Here is a 24,007-nt window from a genome sequence, read left to right on the forward strand (position 1 = left end):
GGGGGAACTAGCATCTTTAAATTGGAAATCTACGATTTCCCATTAGCCTAGCCTAGCCCAAGTTATCACTACTACGCCAGCGCAGTCCTAGCACCTACCAAATCGTTCGTTGTGTGTTTATATCTAAAAACAACCTATTAGTATCTAGCTATACTATTAGAGGGGCCACTTACTAGTCTTAGGAGGGGGGGGTCAGCGTTGTTATAAAGAAAACAACAAGTTGTAGGCGAAGCTCAAATTTATATTCTAGCTTACAACAAAGCTGTAAGGACACAGGGCACCGTATCACGAGGAGTTGCATATGGGAGTGCGAGTCGGATATAAGTCGGTGCAATCCTATAGGTCTACTACGAAGGATACAAAAAAGATGAAGGTGTAACCCTGTATGGCTGTTCCCTTAAAATACCCGAAACCCCTCTGACTCGACTAACCCCCTATTTACCTAAGGCTTCCTTACGCTGTGTGCCTGAGGCTCGCAGTCGCGATTGAACCGTAACCGCCCCGAGTCTCAGGGGTTGCACGTGACGACCGTAACTAACCCGAGTAAGGAGGCATCCTTACAAAAGCTGTCTAAATCGGGTTAGCGCCGAATTTCCCCTTTACATTAAAATTCTATAACGACACACATACTACGCAGACTCTATTCGATACTAATACAGACCCTCGCCTACTAATCGCTATATATACAACAAAGACGCAACCTTACGCAAACGGATTTAGACCACTTCTACTGCCTATACAGCTGCCTACCATTAGCCTTCTTAACAAACAAAGGGCATTCTAGTCTTTATGCCTACACCTTACCTAGCAACCTACACGAAGGCTTGTTACAGTCGCTCCTTAGTCTTAATTCCTCCTCTACACCACACAACCTATACAACAACTTATACATAGTATAGGCTTGCGTGCTTTAAGGACAAAGCACCTTCTAAAGGCAGGGGGTAGTGTAAGGATGCCTCCTTACTTAGGGTAGTTATAGCCGTTACATAGTGCTATCGAGACTTAGGGCCGTTATAGGTTAGTTGCAACTAACAGCCTTAGGCACATAACGTAAGGAAGCCTTAGGCAAATAGGGAGCTAGCTAAGTTAGAGCAGCTTTAGGTATTTTAAGGGAACAGCTATATAGGGTTACACCTTCATCTTTTTTATATCCTTTATAGTAGACCTATAGGATTGCACTGACTTCTATCTAACTTGTACTCCTATATGCAACTTCTTATAATACAGTACCCTATGTCCTTACACTTCTAAAGTGTAGCTATTATAGGATAGGTTACTAAGTTAGAATAGTTTTAGTATATATAGAATAAGCTAACCCCTTAATTCTATAGCTACGTAGCAGTTATTAAAAGTTAATAGAAGGGAGACTACTATACTATAGTCTAAGAACTCACTGCCTTTAATTAGGAGCAGCGCTAGAACAACAAGTTAAGCTTCATATTTAAGAGCAGCAAGTTAAGCTCCTAAGGACCTACCTACCTAAGCTTATCTAGGTTCACGCCTATAGACCCTAGAAAGGCCTAGCTACTAAGGTAGACAAGACGCCCTCTAGTTTCCTTCTAGAGGACTCCCTTTACACCTATAGCCCTTAAGCTAGACATTATAGGCTATATGTAGACTACTGTGCTAGCTATGTCTAGGAACTGTTTTAAGTGCAGCAAGCTAGGCTATTTCTAAGACAAATGCCTACTTAACCCTACTATTAAGGAGATTAATTACAAAGCCCCTAAGGACAAAGAGTAGTAAGAGGAAGTAGTTGCCTATTAATTAGATGCATCCCTTAAGGAAAACAATAAGGCCTAGGGAAAGGCTCCTTCCTAGGTCTATGCAAATGTAATCTATAAGGACTAGATTTACAAGAACTCTTAGGAGGCTCCTAATTTCTCGTTGATACAACCCTAAGTATAAACGGACTTAGGGTGTAAACGAAGTCACTTATAGACATAGGAGCAAATGGCTACCTTGTTATTAATAAGCCTTTTATGCAATAGTTGTTAAAAGCGCTTTAGAGCCCTATATAGAAACTGCCCTACTCTATACCTATACGTAGATTTTAGCGAAATATCTAAAGCTATGTATTAGAGTATATTTAGTTGCACTTAATAGTTAAAGGACGCTAAATATATAACTGCCCCTTTATGCTCCTAGATCTTAGAGCGTAAGATGTAATAATTAGGAAGAAGCTTTTTAGCTGCTTCTAAATCCTACTTAACTCTATAAAGAGCTAGCTAGTATAGCTAAAGGAGTACCTGCCTACTCCTAGCTAGAGTAAAGAGATTACCTTACCCTACTACTTATATAAACTGTCTATACATTACCCTGCCTATTAATTAGATACGAACTAGTAGGACAATGCTATTAACTATAATAACAGACGATGTAAGGGCAGACGCTTAATACTAATAAAAGTAATAACGGCCTATTATAACAGCCTATTATAACGCTATTATAATTACCCTACTAAGCTTAGTGTAAGATAAGGGAACAACCTACCTATACCCTAAAACTACAACGCTATAGGCCTTGCCTATAGCAACCTATAGAGACAAACCCTCTGTATAAGCTAAGGCAAATCCTCTAAGAAACGGACTATCTATATATAAAAGAAAGAATTATAGGAGGAGTAGAGTTGTCTCTCCCTCCTAACGCTAGACCCTATTACGTAGCTTTACACTAGTCTAAATTTACAAGATTAGCACAAACGCTTTCTACTATAAGATAATGTAAAGCGACTCTAAGTTCTTTACAATAAGCATCTATAAGATTAACTAGATCATCTAGGAGAGGGAAGTAGCTAAGGACGAAGAAACGCTCTGCCTTATTTAGGATAAGCTTCTATATATGCACTACAACTATTCTAATGTCTTTTTGAAGTTAGAATCTAATTAGCTTCCCCTACATTATATATATAATCACTAGATATAGCTAGAAGCCCCTTTACTAAACACCTTCTTGCTACTATACTAACAAAGCACTAAAGAGCTTAAGGTAACTAAGCAATACCTATTAGAGAACCTTAAGAAGGGCTTTATAGTTAATAGCAATAGCCTATTTGCCTCCCCTATACTATTTGTAAAGAAGGTAGATAGCAAACTAAGATTTTATATTAACTACTAGAAGCTAAACAGTTTAACCTATAATGACCCCTACCCTATCCTATATATTAACGAACTACTAGGACAAGTAGCAAAAGCAAAAATCTTTATAAAGCTAGACATTAGACAAGCCTTCCATTATATATAAATAGACCCTAACTCTAAAGAGTACACGACCTTTTAGACTTAATATAGATCCTATAAATATAAAGTGCTACCGTTTAGCCTAATAAACGGCCCTATAACCTATTAGAGGTATATGAATGACATTCTTATATAATACTTAGACAACTTCTATACTACCTACCTAGACAACATCCTAATCTACTCTAAGGACCCTATAGAATATATAGACTATATATATAAGGTCCTCTAACAGCTTTAAGAAGTAGGACTATAAGCTAACATTAAGAAATGTAAGTTTAACGTAACCTAAACAAAGTATTTAAGCTATATCCTAACTACTACTAGTGTTAAAGCGGACCCTAAGAAGATTGAACCCCTCTAGAATTAGATCTAACTAACAATGGTTATAGGCGTAAAGTCTTACCTTAGATTCTACAGCTTCTATCGCTAATTTATTAGAAATTTTAGGAAAATAGCTAAGCCTCTCACTACTATCACTAGCCCCTTAGAACCGTTCCTATAGACTAATGAATGTAAGAACGCTTTTAAAGAAATGTACTAACAGCTTTTAGCTATGTAGGCACTCTACTACTTTAACCCTAAATTGCCTATAAAGCTAGAAACAGACTCTTCTAATAGAGTTGTAGCTAGTGTCCTTTCTTAGGAACACCCTAATAAGTGATAGTATCTTATAAGCTTCTATAGTTACATCCTATTTAGGCATAAGATTAATTAGGAGATCTATAACAAGGAACTGTTCGCTATTGTTAAAGCGTTTGTAAAATAGAGGCTAGAATTAGCATTAGTACACTACTAAATCAACGTCTATATAGATCACTAATTGCTAGAATACTTTATATTAACAAAGGTTCTTATAGCAAAGTAGGTTTAGTAGATAGAGCTACTCTCTAACTTTAATTTCTCTATTACATATACTGCTAGCAAGAACAATTAGAAGGTAGATATACTAAGCTGAAGAGAGCAAGACCTAATTACGTAATAGAAGGTTAAACTCAACAGCTATATAAGGGTACTGTTAGGCCTAGCCTAACTATACCCCTAAATTAGTACTAAATTAGCACAAACGTACGTAGCCTTAATTAATGTAATAGACGCCCTAAACACCTAGGTCCCCTTTAACCTAATAGAAGCGCTCTATGTAGATAATAGGAGGTCGTTTACTAACACTTACGTAAAAGACCCCCTACCTAATAGGTTTACAATAAAGGACTAACTCTTATTATATAAAGGTTAACTGTATATAAACCAGCATACTAAGTTATATATAAAACTTATATAGGAAGCACACGATTAAGTATTAGTAGCCTACCCTAGTAGTAGGAAAACTTATTAGTTACTTGCCCTAAAGTATTATTAGGTTAGAATGGAAGCAGATTGCCTCTAATATCTACGTAACTACGTAATGTACTAACTTTCTTACACTAACGTAATAAAGTAGCAAGGCTTCTTATACCCCCTACTAGTACCTAAATACCCTATGTAACACCTAACGATGGACTTTAAGGAATTCCTAAAGGATAAACACAGATTTAACAGCATCCTTATGTTTATAGACTAACTTAGTAAGGCTTTAGTGTCTATACTATGTTATAAGACTACTAATGCCTACTAAATGGCGCAGCTATTCATTAAATGGATATATTGATTTAGATACACCCTAGAGTTAATCATTAGTAATTATAGACCCTAATTCATATTAGCTTTCTAGTAAGAGTTCTACTAAATCATAGGGGTTAAGATTAAGCTGTCGACAGCCTATTATAAGTAGACTAATAGGTAGACAGAAATTATAAATTAGTATATTAATTAGAGACTAAGGCCCTTTGTATCACATTACTAGGATAACTAGAGCAAGCTTATTCCTATTATAGATTAGGTACAAATGACCCTTCCCTATACCTCGATTAGAATAACCCCCTACTAACTTAAGTATAGAACTAATCTACACACTAGTTAGGACTAGGAAACCCTAAAAGCCATAACCCCTAAGGAAGTTATAAACTAGAAGGAAGCTAAAGTAGTAGTAAACTACATACACTCTATATAGATTTATGCAAAGGAGAACATAGCTAAAGCATAAGAGGATATGTCTAAATACACGAATCAACGCTAACAAGCTATTAACTAGGACGTAGGAGACAAGGTTTACCTATTAACTAAGAATCTAAAAAATCACTGCCCTAGCTATAAGCTAGGGCAACAATAGGTTAGACCCTATATAGTACTAGAACAAATTAGACACACCTTCTAACTAGACCTACTAAAGGGTTCCTAAATACACAATGTCTTCTCTCTAGACGTACTTATTAAGGGTCTAAATAACCTGCTGCCTAGTTAAGCAGCACCTAAGCTAAGTAGCAAAGTTATAGACAGCTTAGAGGAGTAGGAGGTTGAAAAGATCCTTACTATAAGGATCTAGCGAAAACAACTTTAATACTAGGTATCCTAGGTTAAATATAATCTAGACCTAGAATAGTACCCTACCTTAAACTTTAAGAACTCCCCCTATAAAATCTAGGAGTTCTATATAGAGTACCTAAACCTACTAGGACTACTATAGGACCTACCTAGCTAGATTACAGAATAGGAGATAGGTAAAACAAGCTACAATTATAAGAGGTATAGTAAAGTAGAGGAAAACAGCGTCGTTGCTACCTACAACACTAAACTAAACACCCTCTAAGCTAGGGCACCCTTAGAGCTGTAGCCCTTATAGAAGCTACCCTTCCTAAACGCCTTACTAGCGTTATAACAAGTAGCTACTACTATAAGAGACAAAGGGTTAAAGTAACCCTACGTAAAAGACTACGCCTAAGTTCCCTCTAACATAGGGCCTATTACCTAAGGTTGACAGTTACCCCCTCCTCCTCTACCTCTACTACCTCCTCTACCCCCCTCTTCCTCTTCTTCCCCCTACTACTGCCTACCTTCGCTACTGTAGTAAGGGCGTTAGGGATCCTCTCTACTAACTCCCCTACTGCATCTACTATAGAAGCTACCCTATTAAGGGCAGCGATCTCCTTCTCCTAGTTTACTAGGATTAGGGCTAATTTCTAGCCTATAACAGCCATAGCCTAGCAGACCTGCTACAGTTGTTAGCGTAGGAACTAAAAACATAAGGGAAATAGAAAACTTACCTCTAGACTGTCCTTAACAGTAGCGTAGAGGGCGCAACTCTCTATATAGGCTGAAAGCTTAGCTAGGGAGCAGAACTTTAGCATATTAGTAGTAGCTAATGTAACTACACACCTAATCTCTGCTACAGCAGCCTTAATGGTAGCGGGGACAGGAGGGTTTACTACCTTAGCAGCTAGGAGCTTCTAGTACTCTAAGCTAGCAAACTAGGAGATCTATCTCTAAAGGTTAGCAATAGGCAGCTAAGACAAACCATAAAGCTAAAAGCTAAACAAGAACCTACTAGAACACACATTATATGTTAGACTACATAGCGCTTACACTTAGAGCTTTCTAAGCTCTATATACATAAGACAGCAGGATCTCTGTCCTTCTTACGCCCTTTAGCGCGTACGTAGCATATACACTACTAGTAGAAAGCTATAGTAAGGGCGCTAGGAGGAGGGGGAACTAGCATCTTTAAATTAGAAATCTACAATTTCCTATTAGCCTAACCTAAGTTATTACTACTACGCTAGCGCAGTTCCGTTACCTACTAAATTGTTAGTTGTGTTTTTGTATCTAAAAACAACCTATTAGCATCTAGCTATACTATTAGAAGGGCTACTTACTAGTCTTAGGAGGGGGGGTTAGCGTTGTTGTTATAAAGAAAACAACAAGTTGTAGGCAAAGCTCGAATTTATATTCTAGCTTATAATAAAGCTGTCTAAATTAGGTTAGCGCTAAATTTCCCCTTTACATTAAAATTCTATAACAACACATATACTACACAGACTCTATTTAATACTAATATAGACCCTTGCCTACTAATCGCCGTATACATAATAAAGACGCAACTTTGTATAAACGGAGTTAGACCACTTCTAGTGCCTATACAGCTGCCTACCATTAGCCTTCTAGACAAATAAAGGGCATTCTAGTCTTAGCGCCTACACCTTACCTACTAACCTAAATAAGGGCTCGTCGCAGCAGCTACTTAGCTTACGTGCTTTAAGGACAAAGCACCTTCTTAAGGCAGGGGGTAGTGTAAAGATGCCTCCTTACTTAGGGTAGTTACAGCCGTTACGTAGCGCCATTAAGACTTAGGGCTGTTATAGGTTAGTTGCAACTAACAGCCTTAGGCACATAACGTAAGGAAGCCTTAGGCAAATAGGGAGCTAGCTAAGTTAGAGTAGTTTTAGGTATTTTAAGGGAACAGCTATATAGGGTTACACCTTTATCTTTTTTGTATCCTTTATAGTAGACCTATAGGATTGCACTGACTACTATCTAACTTACACTCCTATATACAACTTCTTATAATACAGTGCCCTATATCCTTATATTATTTCTATGCTTAGTATAAATATAAGTCTATATATTCCTAGGTTATAATGCTTTCTACTATAATAAACTATATTAAATATAGTTATAAATAGTTTATACTAGTAGTTAATTTAACTTTCTTTTACTTAAACCTCTAATGTAGCTGTTAAATAGCTCTTTCTCTAAAAAACCCTAATTAGGAAAGGTAGTAGGTAATGCATTCTACTAGGCCATTTACTAAATTAGGTAATTAGGATCTAAACTACAACCTTTCATCTACTATATATTCTGCTATAATGCTCTAATTAGGAAAAGGAAACCTATTTACTATTACTAGACTTAATTCTAACAAGTTTTATACTAAAAGTTTCGTAAGTTTGTTCTAACCTTCACCCCTATTTTAGTATTCCTAACTAAATTCAGCTAGCTTATCTATAGTAGACTAAACCACTCTATTTAATTAAGTTACATATAACGTTATAGTTAAGATGATTAGTCTCTCTCTAGGAGTAGATAATAGTAGAGGCTTACATCTGCCGCTAAATAGAGTATAATGCTTTGTTGCCTTGTGCTAGCACGATCTCTAGTGTGAGATCAATCATTAGAATGAACGAGCACAGTTACTCTATACCTCGTTAATTAGCGCTGCTAGCGCACCGCTCCTAGGCCGTGCATGGTTTAGGAAATGGGGACTTGCCGCTGACCATCTCAACCCACCAATCTCTTAGACAGTCTATTATTTTGAAATATCCTATTAACTTGTATGTAATTAAAAGCTCTCCCTCTAATATTCCGCATGATATATTTTTAAGCCACTCTACCGAAAGATTCTTTGCTAGGACACTATGACTGAGCCTCTGAGCATCACTGCAGGCATTATAGCAGTCGCTAGCCTTGCCTGTTCTAGCAGTAAAGCAGCTGGAGTAGTGCGCCCAGTCTACCGCCAATGTCAGAGCACGAGTCACCACGCAGTGTTGGCAGTAGTGCAAACTATCAGTTTTACAGGCTAAACCAACCAACTGTTTATGTTATAATGCCTCCACCAACTGTCTTGGTTTTCGTAAGATTTAAAACCAACTAACTACTAAAACTGCAGTGCAAACTGCTATAACTGTATAACACTTCTGTAATTAGTTTTCATCTGCATATTAGGTACTGCACTAAAATTTGAAAATATATATATAGAAATTAGTACAAATTGTGCTAATAATTAAGTATATGTTTACTATTATACTAATAAATATCACGTGTAATACCTCAGTGCAAACTATCAGTTTGAACTGCATAAACTGTTTACTTTAGTCACACTAATAGTTTAAACTGTAGTGCAGGAAGAACTGCAGTTTTATGCAATTCGCTAAACCAACTGCAAAAACTGCAGTTTGAACTGTTAAACTGACTCACTACTGCCTACACTGTCACCACGCGCTTCACTATCCCAGCCTAGGCCACGATACCAGAGCAATCAAATTTAGAGAAATGCAAGAGCTCACCTGACATATATACACTTTCAGTTCGCTCCTCTCGGATTTAACTTTACGAGAAGCTGACACGCCATAGACTGGGAAAATTTCCTCAACCTCCTCCATTTGCAACACAAGCGTCCCCTATCGCCGCCAACACAAACCTGCCTGTCTGCCTGACACGCGCATCGACCTTCTACAAGAGATATATAGCTGGGCTGATGGACAAGATGAACAATGCATCTTCTGGCTGAACAGCCTGGCTAGACCGGGAAAGTCAAAAGTTTCCCGCACCGTCGCTCGCAGATACAATAAGCAGAAGCGTCTTGGAGAAGTCAATAATACAGGGCAATGGTTGTAATACTAGCTGCACCGTTCCTGAACTCGCTAATATCACCTTGACTTGTTTCCCATCAGTTCCCATTTAACTACTGCAACCATTCGTAGCCCAGTTGATGTTCATGGGTGCATAGGGCTCATCTCCGAGTCTCCTTCACCCGAGCTGCCAAATGCCGTCTTATATGACCCCTTCGATTTGACAGTCCCCCCAAACCCATCCAACACAGCCCCAGGATGGAACACCAACAACAACAGCACCGCAACCACAATCAGTACCCCTTCAAATACCAAAAATGTGTTCTCATCCTTCATAAGCTCACCATCGTAGCCACCAGCCATCTCGGCGACCCTGTAAATAGAACGTATAAGGATCAACATCGTCGCTGAGCCCAACGACCACAGAAATGCAGTCCACTTCTTCGACTGCGCCAACGAGGCATTTTGGATACTGGTGCTGACCTTGTGTGATGCGTGGGTGCGCCACAGGAACTCGAGGAAGAGAAACGCGAAGATAGCAATCGTTGCAACCTGGAACGACAGACCGCTGAGCATAATATTAATACCCTGTTGCCGACCCTCTGCATCATCTGCAATGGATGTGAGAGCTCCGCCTGCACCCTGGAGGCCTAGAGAGGTAGCGTCGCAGGTCAGGAATATAGGTGTATACCATGCTGGTCGCAGCCTGGACATTTTCGGTCCGCAGATAGCTACGATGCTGCCTAAGCAGATGTAGATGGCAGCGCAAAACAGAACAGGTGCAGTTGTAAGCACTATGATCTGTAGGAGATAGTAGTCCAGCGGAAATGGGTTGCCGTGGGCGAGGATGCGGCCTACGTAGCCTGCAAGCTCTAGAGAGATGCCGATTAGGATGGATATTGTGTAGGTCCATGTTTTGTAGCGCCAGCCATAGATTATGTGGCCAACAGCAAGGAGGCCGAAGAGGACTAGTGGAACTATTGCCATGGCGAGGTCAGGTTTGTACCTGAAGATTGAGCGGGATATTGGGCATATGTCGAAGTTGCAGTCGGAAACGTCTAAGGGTTGGTTGGGGAACCTGTCGGATTCAGGGAAAGGAGAAGCCATTGTGATGTTTAATCTAGGTTCTGAGGGTTTCCAAAGGTGTATTGAGAAGGACGTTGCTTATATGTACCCGGATATAGCGAGTGAGGGAAATGGGATGCAGATTTCAAAGTTGCCAAAGAGAATGACTTGAGATGAGTATCTGAATTAAAGCTTACCTCCGTTGTCTTCCTTTCGGGTCCTTATACTTTGATAGCTAAAGCACGTTACTTTACCAAATGGTGCCAATATCTCACTGAAAAAATAATAAAACGCAGCAATTTCACTCACAGCCAATGGAAATGAAACAATATTGCCCGTCATTACATTGTAGAGAGAAATGGCCAGTCACGGTGCGTATTGAGCCAATTGCGTCGCAATCCTCAGCACGGCCCGGGTCAGTGAGGGTGACCCATGGGAACAGTGTTCGGCACAGATCGTATATGACCTGAGCTGATCAGCATGCTGATCAGCATACTGATCCGGATATATCCTATCCGCCAGGCGTACAACCTATCCTTGCGATTTTGACGCTTTGCAGCAAACTAGTTAGGTAGGAAGTAAGCCTATTGTTAAAATTAGTAGTTAGGTAGGAGAATTAGTAGTGGGAAATTGATAATAAGGCTGGGACAGGGGGTCGTCAATTACGGCCTTAAAAAAGGTGGGGAACGGCTATCAGAGCACAGCACGTCGCGAAATTTTCCGTTTTCGGTCAGCTCTAAGAAACTAGTGTCTCAGTCACAATTTTGATGGCCAGACTATATAACGGATCCTACTTAAGTGGAATAGCGTATCTGCAGCTTATACGCCTCCTTTGAACTTATCCTATCCTATCTATAGTTGTCGTGTCCAGGCAGTAAACTCCTACTAACTAGATTCGCATATTTTTGCGACAAACTTTTGCGCTTCCACTGGTTAGTGCTTATGTTGCTGTTAACATTTTACAAGGTACTCTGGCCCTATAATGCCTCACCACACTGCGTTCAGTAGTTTTTCCGAGCATATATGTGTGATTTATTTGCCTCGCCGGCGCTTCACTTTTGTCAATCACAGCCATGGCTCGCCACGTTGGGAGAAGTAAGGGCTGCAAAATATGCATCCAACGAAAGGTTAAGGTGCGTCCATCAGTTTCGGAGTATATGCTTCAACCCTCGTTAAGACTAGAAGCGGCAGTCTTCCCTTCAGTGACTGATGAGATACGGTTTAGTGCGATGAGACGCTCCCCGAATGCTCGCAATGCCGTCGGCATCAAAGAAAGTGTCCTGGCCCCACCATCGGGGCTGTCTTCATTGACATGGATTGGAAGAAGCGTCGGGCTGTGACTACAGAAGAGAGCGTTCCTGCTGCCTTGCAACTTTCCGCCTCCAGCAAACTTAAGTAAATTTCGCCGATCCTTTCCAGCTTGAACGCGCACTGCTGACTTCTTTGTGTAAGAAACTCAATCACTGCGCGTCCTAGAGAGAACAGGTCTACCCAAACTGCGACATATTATTCAAGGGAAGTGAATGCATACAAGGTTTGTAATTTGCATCCCAATCTATGCGCACACTCACAGTTAAAACCCAGCTGCCGTCCCAACCACCTAGCCTAGCAAGTGTGAACTTAGTCCAAATAGTCTCTACATATGTTCATAATGGCCCACACAGAACTATGGGATTTTCTGTGCCGAAAGGCTCGTCTGTCAACTGGGTTCGCTATCTTCCCGATCTTTCCAACCGAGAGCCCATTCTCGATTCGGCGCTTGCAGCTGTGTGTCTTGCGCACATTGGGAAAACTCAAAAGGACGAGCATGTCCTCCGCATGGCTCGACTCTCTTATGGATTTGCGTTAAAGCATTTCCAGGCAGCTCTGATACTGGGACGGCGAGATGCCAATATCTTGTCTGCCATAAATTGCCTATCCGTGTATGAGGTGAGCAAATCTCCGCAATCCCACGTTTCTCAAATCCTCTCTCTCAGGTTGTCTGTTTTTACAGTTTGAATACTAGCTAATATTCCTAGCTTTACGACTCTACACTCAGCAACGCCATTGGCTATATCAAGCATATACAGGGCGGACAACTTGTCGCGCTAGATCTGAATCTTAGTGATCAATCTCCATTGTCTGATACCAACAGTTTTCACATTTTTAGGACCATGATGGTATTGTTCCAAATGCCTTCTCTACACTTCCATCCTAATTTCAATATAGCTCTATAACTCATTTGCTTCCCGGAAAGCATGCAGCCTAGCTCACTATCGCCGCCCCTCCTCACAAAAGTTCGGCAAAGGATTTTCTGAATTGGAAGATCTTGAAGATACCACAGTCCACATACCAGGCCTGGCCGAGCAGTCTGATATTCTGTTACATTCGCCATATACTATTGAATCAATGCACTTGTTTTCAAATATCTTCAGCCGATGGAGAAACTTGACCTACCAGCTTAACAACTGGTACTTTCGACTCTACCAAAGGCACGAAGCTCCGTTCGACTATGACAAGGTAGAGCCAGGGCCCCAGGACCCATACCCTGGAATTAATTTTGGGTCACGATTCACGTTTACATCGTATTGGATCGCCGAATCATTGATGCACTACTGGGCTAGTCGAGTGCTATTATATGATGTCCTAGCGCAGGCTATAACGTGGTCAATCCAGCAAGGTTTAATGCATGCACCAAATAGCCTCACACTAGGGCCACTGCCGATGCTTACATCTCCAAGTGAGCAAATATATCAAGACGCATCGATAGAACTTGCATTCCCACATGATATCTCTCTCTGTGCTGCCTTGGTACAACAATGCCAGGATAAAGCGGCACGTACCGCGTTAAAAGGTGTGCAGTATATTTCAGTTGAGAAATTAGGGATACTGGCCTCTTTGCGAACTTTTATCCCGTTATATATTGCAATTCAACATTTTGAGAAAAGGAAGTTGATGGAGGAGTTGAATCTGTGCTGGGCTATGGCGAGGAAGTTAAACAAAAGCGAATTGGCCATATGGAAGTTGCTCGATCTAAATTCGAACGGGTGGAGGGGTATAATTGAGAGTGGTAGTGGCTATATGAATTGCAGTTGAGATTCGCTTTGTCTCCGAACCGCAGCTGGAGCCAGTATGTACTATGTCTCAATTAGGTCTTGTCCCTCGTTCCACACCTCGTATATCGGGGTTGTTCGCTCTTGCTGCGCCGTCGACGAATCCTTCGTCAAAGCCAGCGACGTCGGCCGGCTTCCCATATCTTGGTAGTTTGAAGCAGTTGTTCTCGAGCGTGCGGGGAGCGGCACCTGTTGAGCCGAACTATGTCGCCGGTTTCCTTGCTTATTGCGCAAACGAGCCTGCGCTCAACCTGTTAGTATCCTTAACGTGGCGCAGCTGATACCGTCTTAGCGCAACCTGTAGACGATCATGCGACCGATCTTCCAACTGGCGCAGTTTTATCTGCAGGAGACATTGCGCTATACGTATCTGTTGCAGTGCTTCCGGCTGACAGTGTTCCCGCAGATCTTGGGGTCGTTCGCGTGGGTATTCGAGCTGGTGCTGGACGAGATGCTCCATCGATTCTAGCAGTGGTTGCCATGGCGGCCCTTCGGCAGAAGTCTAGAGTTCTGGCTATGTCTTGGTCTTGTTAACTATGTTTGGATTCAGTTGTACATGACTAGTCACGCGAATTTTATTGCCGTGAAAAAAGTGTTAGCTACAAGATAGCTTCAAGAGCTAAATCTTGCAATTGTACAACATTAGGTAAAAGAGCAAAGGAATAGGGCAACTTCTGCTGTTCCTGTTAGCGACGACTTTTAACCATTAGCAACTATGAACTTATCATTCCGCTGTTAGCAGTCTCTTCTTCACATTTAAACTAGGTAGATTTCAACATGTGCAAGAGAACAGTCTTAAATTTAATGAACAGATCTGTCCTATTTTAGGCGAGGATAAGCTGATGCAATAACGAGCGATCGACAGTGACTTAACCGTGTACTAACTAACTATAGGAGCCGACAAATGTAGTCGGCTCCAATTACGGATCTGTCTTCGACGCAAAATTTATATAACTATATCCGACCTTAGATCTACAATTGTCTCAGTTGTCTTCTTTTAGGAAATGTTTATCTCATCATAGTTACGGCCGTAGATAGATCAAGTAAGTTTAACGTTACGGCCGTTCTTTTGACTATCCGTATGACCCGTATCATGAGCCATTATAAATAGACCCTTTAGCCACCATCACAGAAATCCAAAAGACATTCAGCTCCAAATCTCAAATACACTACACTTAAATCAGCTCTACGACAAATAGTGAGGATATTGGTATGTTAGACTACGCTGTCTGTCACTGTTTTCATGCTAAACTGCGCAAATACAGAAACGATGAAATACTCATTAACTACACTCGGCGCTTATGGCTTTTGTCTACTCATTTCAACAGTTTTTGGTAGCCCATTAACTTCAACATCTGCGCATTCTGTTAATCTCAATACCCTTCTTGCTGCCCCTCTGCCACCAAACGATATCGATATCACAAAAGCCCACCCTCTAAACAATTACAACATGATCGGGAATGAGTCATGGGTCATCACAGAGCACCCTTCACTAGGCCTACACTGGATATACCACAATGAGACGCAGAGTCCTCTCGAGACACGCAATGATCCAACTAGGTTTGGCTTTAGTTATGAGGCGTCAACTCAAATGGACGGCCAAGCACCATCTAGTTCATCCTGCAACAATTACATCACCTCATTCAGCAACTCGGGCAACTGCTTGAACGTTGGGAGTCAGATCGCGGGCGGTTCCACTAACCCAAATGGAATGGGAGCAATTTCTGTTTTCACAGAGTCTGACGACGATCATTACCGAATTAATGTCTATGGTCCGCCATGGTCAGCTCCTGAGACGGGGCAAAGTTTATGCCAGCAGTTTATATACGCCCTGAGAGATATTTCGTGCTTTATGGTGCAAGGGGCCACCGTTTACGCAATTCTCCCTTACTATACGTCTTAGGAAGGTGGACCGTACGGGCAGTTTAAGTTACGGTTCACATGCGGTGATGCCTAATATCTGGTTTAATGCCTGCTACTATAGGCATCCCTCATGTATTTAGATTCCCTCCCGCGTACTCTACTTCTTACCTTCCTTATGTTTAGTTGCTTCGTTGAATGTTACTACGTTAGTTGATGTCTGTCTCAACCTAGAGTGGTTGGTAGGTTGGTTAATGTGATTTACCTCAACCCCTTACACAAAGGAGTTAAGACCTTAGGCTGAGATATAAGCGTGATAATCATGCTCTAACTATGTAATGTAATAGTAAATTATTAGCAGTTTTGGGTTTCCGAGCTAAAGAACCCTTGCCGTGTCCTAAGTTTAGATTCTTAGCTTAATTAACAATGGTTTGCCATAGAAAGAGATGCATCTAGCTATTATCCGTACTTTTCTAGAGGAGCATTAGATCCCTCCTAGTTACTAGTGCGCTATTGCAACAAGGTAAAGAACAGAGTCTTTAAATCTAACGAATAGAATTATTTAGTTAATTATATAGTTTTACTTCTATGAATTCCCTTATTCTTTATAAATATCTAGACATAATATGTTATAGCTTACCCTACCATTAGCGCTAGACAAGGGATTAGCTAAGAAGCTATATGTAAGAAACTATAGTTATTAGTTAAGAGGAGGATATAAGAATGTAATTATATAAACCTAATCCTAAGGGGATCTAGGATTGTCTAAAGAGCTTCTAGGTATTATCTAGGGATTGTCTAAGTAGTAGATAGGTGTTATAGCTATAACGCAACATAATTAGCTGGAAAGTTATATACACTAGAACACTAGGTTCTAAGAACTAGTCAAGCCCAAGTGGGGTAAAGCCGTTCCTAGGTTGCCACATGTGTTTTGTCACGCCTCGCGTGCTGACCCAACTGTGCTAGCACGCGAGGTGTTCTAGAGCGGGAGAAGTGCTACAACCTGCGTGCTGCCCCTAATAATCCCGTAGCACATTTGGGTCAAGCCCAGTCGTGTGCCAGCGATGGTGAACACTACGGGTTTGATCACGTGTTGATCATGGCAAAATTGAATAGCTATGCCACAATGGTGCTATCCTCCGTACATCGCAAAGAAACCCATGGAGTGCGACCGCTGTAATGCAAGTTGCGTAGAAACACCAGGAAATGGGAAGCAGTTTGTGAGGAAAGGCTTACCATCGGGAGGCAAGAAGTGGATTGCCTTGTTACGCTCTCAAGCAATGGTCAATACTAGGCATATATATTAAGCTCCCTTTTGTGAGGGTTCTCTCACACTTGCTGTGACTACAATAATAAACGTCATGGGCAGTCACACAATAGATCTGTTCCGATCCACCAACAATTTATTAATAGATATGCAAGCTACGCCTCGAATAGATTTCCGCGCTCCAGGTTTCATCCACCAGAATAGGTCTCCCCAGCCACTAATGAATCTTAACGCCTGCCGCCGCTACCGCTGCCAGGGAAGCCTCCATCCTCGCAACTAGGCGAATACGAAGGCGGCGCAATCTGATCCGGCTCGACAATATAGACCAGATTCGGCTTCCCCGTGATATACCCCCAGCCGCTATTCTGCGCCAGCGACGAGCACGAGCTGAGCGTATCCTCGAGGGCCTTGCCGATCGTGGCGCGGTTCACGCTTTGCGTCTTAACGCCGCAGCCGTCCTCCTGCTGATTGCGGACGGTGAGCTTGCAGATGCGGTGGCTGGTGTGGAAGTCCTTGCTCTGCTTGGGCGCGAAAGAGATGGTCGTGTGCGAGCGCTCCATGCTGGCGTACAGCACCTCGCAGTCGTTCTCGTACGCCTCCTGCTTCTGGCGGATGGTGATGTGGTTGTCCCAGCATTCTTCGTGCTGGCGCTTCGACAGCGGCGAGCGCACGCTGGGGAGAAATCGCGTCGGGTCGCTCGGCGGGCTGTCGACCATGATTATGTCGAGGTGCGGCTCGAGGGCTTCTGTTGTAGTTGGGGCGGTGGTTGTTGGCGTCGCGATGGCGAGGGTTGCGAGTGCGGCGGCGGTGCCGAGGAAGATGCTGAGGGCGACCATTTTGGCAATGTAAGACTTTTGGCGGCTTGAGGCGTGTTGGAGGAGGAATTCACCGACAGATCTGATTGCTGTTTGGAGATAATTCGAAGGGTATTAGGACGTCTTATATAGCATTCGACAAGCCAACATCTACCTAGAATCCGTCTCGTGTCCAAATTTCCAGCGATCCACAAGTGTCTCACAATACCATATATGTATATGTATATATATATCCAACGTTTCTTAGGTACACCTCCCTGGTTTGTTCTACATATGGTCCAGAGCTTTGACGGGGGTTCAGTCCAACACGATGCCATATTCGGTTACCGCGTCGTAGACTACGATGCCATATTCGGTTACCGCGTCGTAGACTGCGACAACAAGCTTCCGGGATGCAGTAGCGCCAAGAATATCCCGCAGCAGTCATAATTTCAAGATCGCCATCAGCTTCTTTTGCAGCTAAACTGTGCCCGTGTATGCTTGTGAGTGGCTTCGACTTGCCGATCGTTATTTGAAACGGTATGCGACGATTCGCTGTCGGATGTTTAGGGCTGTGAATGAAATTTCAGCTTGCTGTCGGTACAGTCAGGAAGTGACGTTTACGAGTTCATGCTCCGTTGCCTCTCTTGTCCTTAGAGTCAGCTACAATATCGTCCCGTTCAATAAGCAGCTTTACTACTGCCTCATGCCCTGAGGGCGGGCGACGTGGGCGGAATTAAGATGATCAGCCTGAGGATCGTGTCACTCACTACTTTATCTAAAAGTTGTGGGCCTGGTTCCTAATGGCCGCGCGGGACCACCCATTTAGGGGTCATTGCAATAGAAATGATGCAGAAAGGCGTACCTCCCGATCCGGGACACGAACTCATCCTTAGACACCTAGACCAGTGGTCACTAGAAGAAGCAAACTTTCTAGCTATGGCATCTTAGAGCAGTCTAGATATCCTTGACAATGTGAGCCACTCTAAATCTATAACCAGCATACTCTAAAATGCTTGTCGCCAACTGTAATGATCCTACACATAGAGTCTACTTAATAGAACACGATTAAGGAAGGCAGGACAATTTCTTAAGGAAAAGAAACAGAGTAGCAGGCGGTCCTAGAGGACCTCTTATTAGAGTATGCATGAGCTAAAGGACTTAATTTCACGTTAATTTCAAACATAATAAACTTATGATTTAATCGTCGGAACCGACCCTATTGCATAGGGTCGGGGTAAGCAAAGAGCGTTCGCGGAAGCAAACGGCGTTCGCCGCCAGCGCTCACCGCCACTTCGTATCGTATCCCCATCCATAACCTCAACATATCTATAGCTTATAATTTGTATACTACAACTATGTAATTGAAATGGAAGACCCTATTTTATCCGATGCTCGTGAATGGCTTGCGGCAAACCCATCTGAATCCGTTGCTGCCGCAAGCCGGATTTTCAAAGTATCAAAATCAACGCTTCAATCATCAATTACTCGACTTAATCGCACACGAGTTGGCCGCGGAGGACATAATAAGCTCCTTACAATTGCTCAAACAAAGGCCCTTAAAGAGTGGATAACTACGCAATACAATCAAGGGCTTAGAGCAACGAAGCAGATGACATTTGCTGCTGTTTGCCATATTCGACGGCTAAAACCACCGCCTTCATATAGTTGGCTTACGAAATTCATAAAGAATGAGCTTTCTGATTTTCATATTATAAAAACGAAGCCTATTGCTCTACAGCGGGTTCAAGCTCAAGACGAGAGCGTTCTTCAAAAGTGGTTTCATAATTATAACGATTATATCACTACTCGGAATATAGGAGTAGATTCTATATGGAACATGGACGAGACTGGCTTTCAGATTGGAATTCCAGGAGGCGAACAAGTGATAGTTCCACACGGAGTTACAGAGCTATATACAGGAAGTCCTGAGAATCGAGCTTCAATTACAGTAATCGAAGTTGTGTCTGCAAGTGGAAGAGTTACTCCGCCAATACTCATTATTCCAGGCAAAGTCCACATGGACTCATAGTACCATCCAAGTCTTGTTGGCACAGAACGGGTTCTATTATCAGAATCAGGATATACGAACGACCAACTTGCTATGGAGTGGCTTGATCACTTCATTTTCCACACGCAAAGCACCCCTACTTCTGACGTTAAGCTACTATTATTAGACTCTCATAGTAGTCACCGAACGCCAGAGTTTACAATATATGCAGCAGAGCATAATATTATCACTTACGCCTTCCCTTCGCATCTTACCCATATTCTACAGCCATTAGATGTTGGTATTTTCCAGCCTTACAAGCACTGGCACCGCGAAGCAGTCCATTCTGCGATACGGAACCTTGATCTCTAGTATAATATACGCTCGTTTATGAGAGATCTCTCTACTATACGAGAGCAGACTTTTAAAGAGCTTACTATTATTCACGCATTTAAAAAGGCAGGAGTATGGCCTATTAATTATGATAATGCACTTGCGAAGCTACGGAAATACTCAAAACCAGCTCCTACTTTACCATCTATTATACCAGCCTCTTTTCAAGAGTCTGAAGAGCAACTACAGCATTGGAAAGTTACGCTTCCAGTCCTACTTAGTAGCCCCTCTCAACAGCAGTATAATAATTGGGTTGTTGGAACGGAAGTGGTATTAGCTCATGGCCAACTTCAAGAGCTTAACGTCTCAATTCTACAACGTCAGGTTGACGGCCATAAGAATAGGGGGCGTGGTAGCCGCAAACGCCTACAAATTGGAGGAGCTCTTACTGTAGAGGATGCGCGAGCTCAGCAGGCTGAAAAGGCAGAGCGAGAAGCAGAGAAAGAGGCTTCTAAAGAAGCCCGGATAGCCCGTCAGGCTACCAACCAGGCCCGTAAGCAACTCTATAGGGCAGGAGTTGATGCCCGGAAGCAAGAACGCCTCCGGAAGAAGAGGGTAAAAGCCTGTCAAAAAGCTGGCAATTCAATTCCTATAGAGGACCAAGACCCAATTCCGGATCCAGAGGCAGAGAGCGAAGGTGAGAGTGGGAGTGGGAGTGGGAGCGAGCATGAATTTGAGTGGGATGGACATGAGAATTACGAGTAGTTATTCAATTGAAGTATCTTTTCATATAAATTACTATGTAATGGTACCTACAAATTTTGGTGGTTGCGAACGCCGTTTGCTTCCGCGAACGCTCTTTGCTTACCCCGGCCCTATGCAATAGGGTCGGTTCCGACGATTAGCACTTTATACTATTTATTAAAGTCTTCTTCTCCCTAGTACTTATAGCCACCATTCCGCCCTACGCTACTTAATAAGTTCAGGAACTAATGTTCTCCTAATAGTACTGTACTTATTTACAGTGCTATGTCCGTTTATAGTACTATAGCTATTTATAGTATGTTATATATAGTATATAGTTAATATACTATATCTTTAATAATAGATAACTATGGAGGAAACCCTACCCTAGCTAAGTTAAGTATATATTAAATAAGCACTAATTCCTCTAGGTTAGTTAATTTCTATAAATTAGTAGGAATATTATGTTATATAAGTATACTATAGTTCTAGTAATAGAGCTTCTTATAGTTAACTTTATAGAGCTTACCTATAGCTCTTACGCTTAGCTTTAAGTTAGTTTTCATAGCCTAGGGGGCTAACATAACGTCTCTTTCATCATTTTTTTAAGGCATCGTTTATAGTAGAGAAATGTAGTGTTTTATGTAGTTGTTGCATTAGCGCATCTAAGTGGGACTTTCGCTTGTCTAGGACTTTCGCTATACATGTACGTTATATTGTTCTATTTACTATATTCTACTGTTAAAGCCTCTGCCCTGCTGCCCGTAGAGAGTTATTACGGAAGCCAGAGATTTTCACACGATTTTGTGTGTGGTTCTCCGTATTCCTCAACTACTCCCAACACAAAGGTCTCTAGTACTAGCGTATGTGCTGTTATGCGTTGTAGATAGGCAGCGACGTAGAGTGGTAACGGTGTTAGGCGACGGAAATAGGGACGGGTAATGGCAACGTGGATGGCGATGGGAATATACGACGGCGATGATAATAGGTAGTAGGGAATAGGTATCAGGGGTGGGAATGGACGGTAGAGGTAGAGGATGGGCGATGGGATAGGAATGGGTAACGGGATGGGATAGAGATAGGATGGATATAGACGATGGGATGGGTAATAAGATGAGATAGAGACAGGCAATAGGAATGGGCAACGGGGACAGGCATATCTCATTTGTATTCATGTCATCGTTACTATAACTACACTCCCTCTAAACAATACAATCATCTCCCCTCAACTGCACCTGCGACGCGCTCGAGAAACCCATTAAACTCCTTTAGCCGTCTCAACAATCCTCCCTCCAGACTCTTATTACTTGCCATCGCAGCAACCTTATCGATCACGACAGGAAGAGGTGGCTTTGCGAGAGAATCGCCCGATGTAGTGTCCCGACCGAGAGATGCGGCGAGGGCGACGTCGTGGAGTGTTGTCGACAGCGATATCAAAGTCTAGAAATTAGCAACGAACTGTAACGCTAGAAAATAACATACCTGGTTCTCCTTCCCCTCCTCCTCATGCTGAATCCTCGCGGCATCCATCTTTAACGCAACCTGCTCCCGCTCAGCCCTCAACCGCATCAACTCCGCCCGCAGCTCCCCCTTCTCCTTCACGACCGCCCGAACGCGCTTTCTCATGGCATACTCCGCATCGAGGGAGATCGTTAGCTCCATCAGCTTCCACCGCGCCTCCTCCGCAAACGCCTCGACCGCGAGCAGCTTGGTTCGGTACTCGCGTCTCTCCGCTGTCGAACCTGCTGCCTCCAATCCCCGCCCCAGTGCATCGACAGCGCTCCCAGAGAATTCGTCACAGGCCTGCGCGAGCACGTCGACAGCATTGACGCCGCTGCGAGATGCGAAGGGAATCGCGCGGTTGAGGATGTCGTCATCCGAGTCTGAATCATGGCGCGTCATCCGGTATGCGGTGACAGGGACTGCCCCTCTTCTCTTTGCGCCCGTAGGTTTGCGTGTTTTCGGGGCGCGTTGTTTGGCTGGCGATGCTTTGGTTGGCGGCCCAGACGTCCGACGTTTGCTGCGGGTTGGTTCTGCCTCTTCAAGACCACTGCGTCGGCGGCGTTGGGATACGAGCTTCTTTGCTGCATCGGCGATGGGGATTTCTTCGGCTTCCTCTTGCTCGTCCACGTCGGGGATTTCTTCGGCCACCTCTTGACCTTTCGATGTTCGCTCTTCCGGTTCCTCTTCCAAAGCGCTGCGCCGGCGACGTCGAGATTTCTGCTTCGCCACATCCGTGTCGGGAATTTCCACTGCATTAGGTTCTTTGGGAGCACTTCGACGGCGGCGTTTCTTCGCCGTATCGGCATTGGATATTTCTTCACGTTCCGGTTCTTCAAGACCATCTCCACGGCGGCGTTTCTTTGTTGCATCGGCACTGGGAATATCTCCAGCTTCTTCGAGTTCGTCCGGCTCCTCACGAGAACTTCGACGGCGGCGTTTCTTAGCTGCATCGGTATTGGGGGTCTTTGCAGGTTCGACTGTATCCAGTTCTTTAAGGGCACTTCGTCGGCGTCGAGAACTCGTCGCATCGCCATCCAATGTTTCCTCCACAATCTGTCGCTTCCCACGTTGAGTCCTTGGTTGATCCGGAGACAGTTCGTCGACCTCTTTCTCTCCAGATCGAGTCCTTGGTTGATCCGGGGAGAGCTCATCAATCTCATCAACTACGTCAAGCTCTGGCGATGGTACTGTCAGCATCGACTTCCTCGTCCGTGTCGCATCTCGTGGCGTCTTTAACTTAGTCGGAGTCCCTCGCTCAGCTGGATCAGACGAAAGATGCTGTCGCCGGCCACTTCCAGGCGCATTTCTCGGGCTTTCCGTCACCTCTTCATCAATGCGGAGCGCGACTGGATTGATGGATGAGAGCTCATCTTCTATTTCCCGCTCTGGAGTCTTGGTATCCTGTGGTGGTCGTCTCGCCGACGTTTTATCCCCACCTGCCACCTCGATCCGCTGTCGCTTCTCTGCCCGATTGTCACTTGGTGTTTTCTGTTCGATCCTCTTCCGCGTACTTCCAGATCGTCTCGATGAAGATGATCCTCGGCCTCTAGTCGGAATTACCCTCGCAGCTCGCGACGAGCTTGGCGTCACTGCGCTTCTTGTTGTTCGTGGTGCTGGCGGGGCAGGGGGAAGTGTGAAAGCGAAGTTGATGTCCTGGGGTTCTCGTGTTTGCGCGCCCCGAAGACGCTGTTGGCGCGCGGCCTTGCGATCTATAAAAGTCAGCAACAGTATATACATAATCGTAGAATAGTAACGTACTTGTCGCCATGGTTGGTGGTGCATTGATTGTTGAGGCGCAAGTGGTGTGTGGTGGTGTGTTGGAGACGCGTTTGTTTGCGGGGGACGCGGCGCCGTGTCAAAGGGTCTGGGCGGTTGGAAGTATCACAATAGCTAAATTTG

At 43.3% G+C, this 24,007-nt stretch overlaps 5 protein-coding genes across 5 annotated transcripts; 2 read left to right on the top strand and 3 right to left on the bottom strand.

Annotated features, from left to right (window-relative positions):
* Positions 1-9,604: 9,604 nt before the first annotated feature.
* Positions 9,605-10,567, bottom strand: VE01_03457 (uncharacterized protein; the record flags this gene model as incomplete). Its single annotated transcript, XM_018272947.1, has 1 exon — positions 9,605-10,567. One exon carries the CDS (start codon positions 10,565-10,567, stop codon positions 9,605-9,607), a length of 963 nt encoding a protein of 320 aa, XP_018132389.1.
* A 740-nt stretch (positions 10,568-11,307) lies between these two features.
* On the top strand, positions 11,308-13,857 carry VE01_03458 (uncharacterized protein). Its single transcript, XM_018272948.2, has 6 exons — positions 11,308-11,658; positions 11,751-11,920; positions 11,978-12,059; positions 12,110-12,454; positions 12,544-12,684; positions 12,734-13,857. Exons 1-6 carry the CDS (start codon positions 11,599-11,601, stop codon positions 13,598-13,600), a joined length of 1,665 nt encoding a protein of 554 aa, XP_018132391.2. The 5' UTR covers positions 11,308-11,598; the 3' UTR covers positions 13,601-13,857.
* A 1,030-nt stretch (positions 13,858-14,887) lies between these two features.
* On the top strand, positions 14,888-15,630 carry VE01_03459 (uncharacterized protein; the record flags this gene model as incomplete). Its single annotated transcript, XM_018272949.2, has 1 exon — positions 14,888-15,630. The coding sequence occupies one exon, from the start codon at positions 14,888-14,890 to the stop codon at positions 15,518-15,520; it is 633 nt and encodes a 210-aa protein (XP_018132390.1). The 3' UTR covers positions 15,521-15,630.
* A 1,155-nt stretch (positions 15,631-16,785) lies between these two features.
* On the bottom strand, positions 16,786-18,217 carry VE01_03460 (uncharacterized protein). Its single transcript, XM_018272950.2, has one exon. It carries the CDS (start codon positions 17,578-17,580, stop codon positions 16,972-16,974), a length of 609 nt encoding a protein of 202 aa, XP_018132250.1. The 5' UTR covers positions 17,581-18,217; the 3' UTR covers positions 16,786-16,971.
* A 3,542-nt stretch (positions 18,218-21,759) lies between these two features.
* VE01_03461 (uncharacterized protein) lies at positions 21,760-23,946 on the bottom strand. The gene is made up of 3 exons (XM_018272951.2): positions 23,867-23,946; positions 22,088-23,817; positions 21,760-22,045 (listed from the first exon to the last, which is right to left on the bottom strand). Exons 1-3 carry the CDS (start codon positions 23,874-23,876, stop codon positions 21,821-21,823), a joined length of 1,965 nt encoding a protein of 654 aa, XP_018132251.1. The 5' UTR covers positions 23,877-23,946; the 3' UTR covers positions 21,760-21,820.
* Between the last annotated feature and the right edge of the window lie 61 nt (positions 23,947-24,007).

The sequence above is a fragment of the Pseudogymnoascus verrucosus genome (genome assembly GCF_001662655.1).
Source record: "Pseudogymnoascus verrucosus strain UAMH 10579 unplaced genomic scaffold scaffold_11, whole genome shotgun sequence".
Lineage (NCBI taxonomy): Eukaryota > Fungi > Ascomycota > Leotiomycetes > Thelebolales > Thelebolaceae > Pseudogymnoascus > Pseudogymnoascus verrucosus.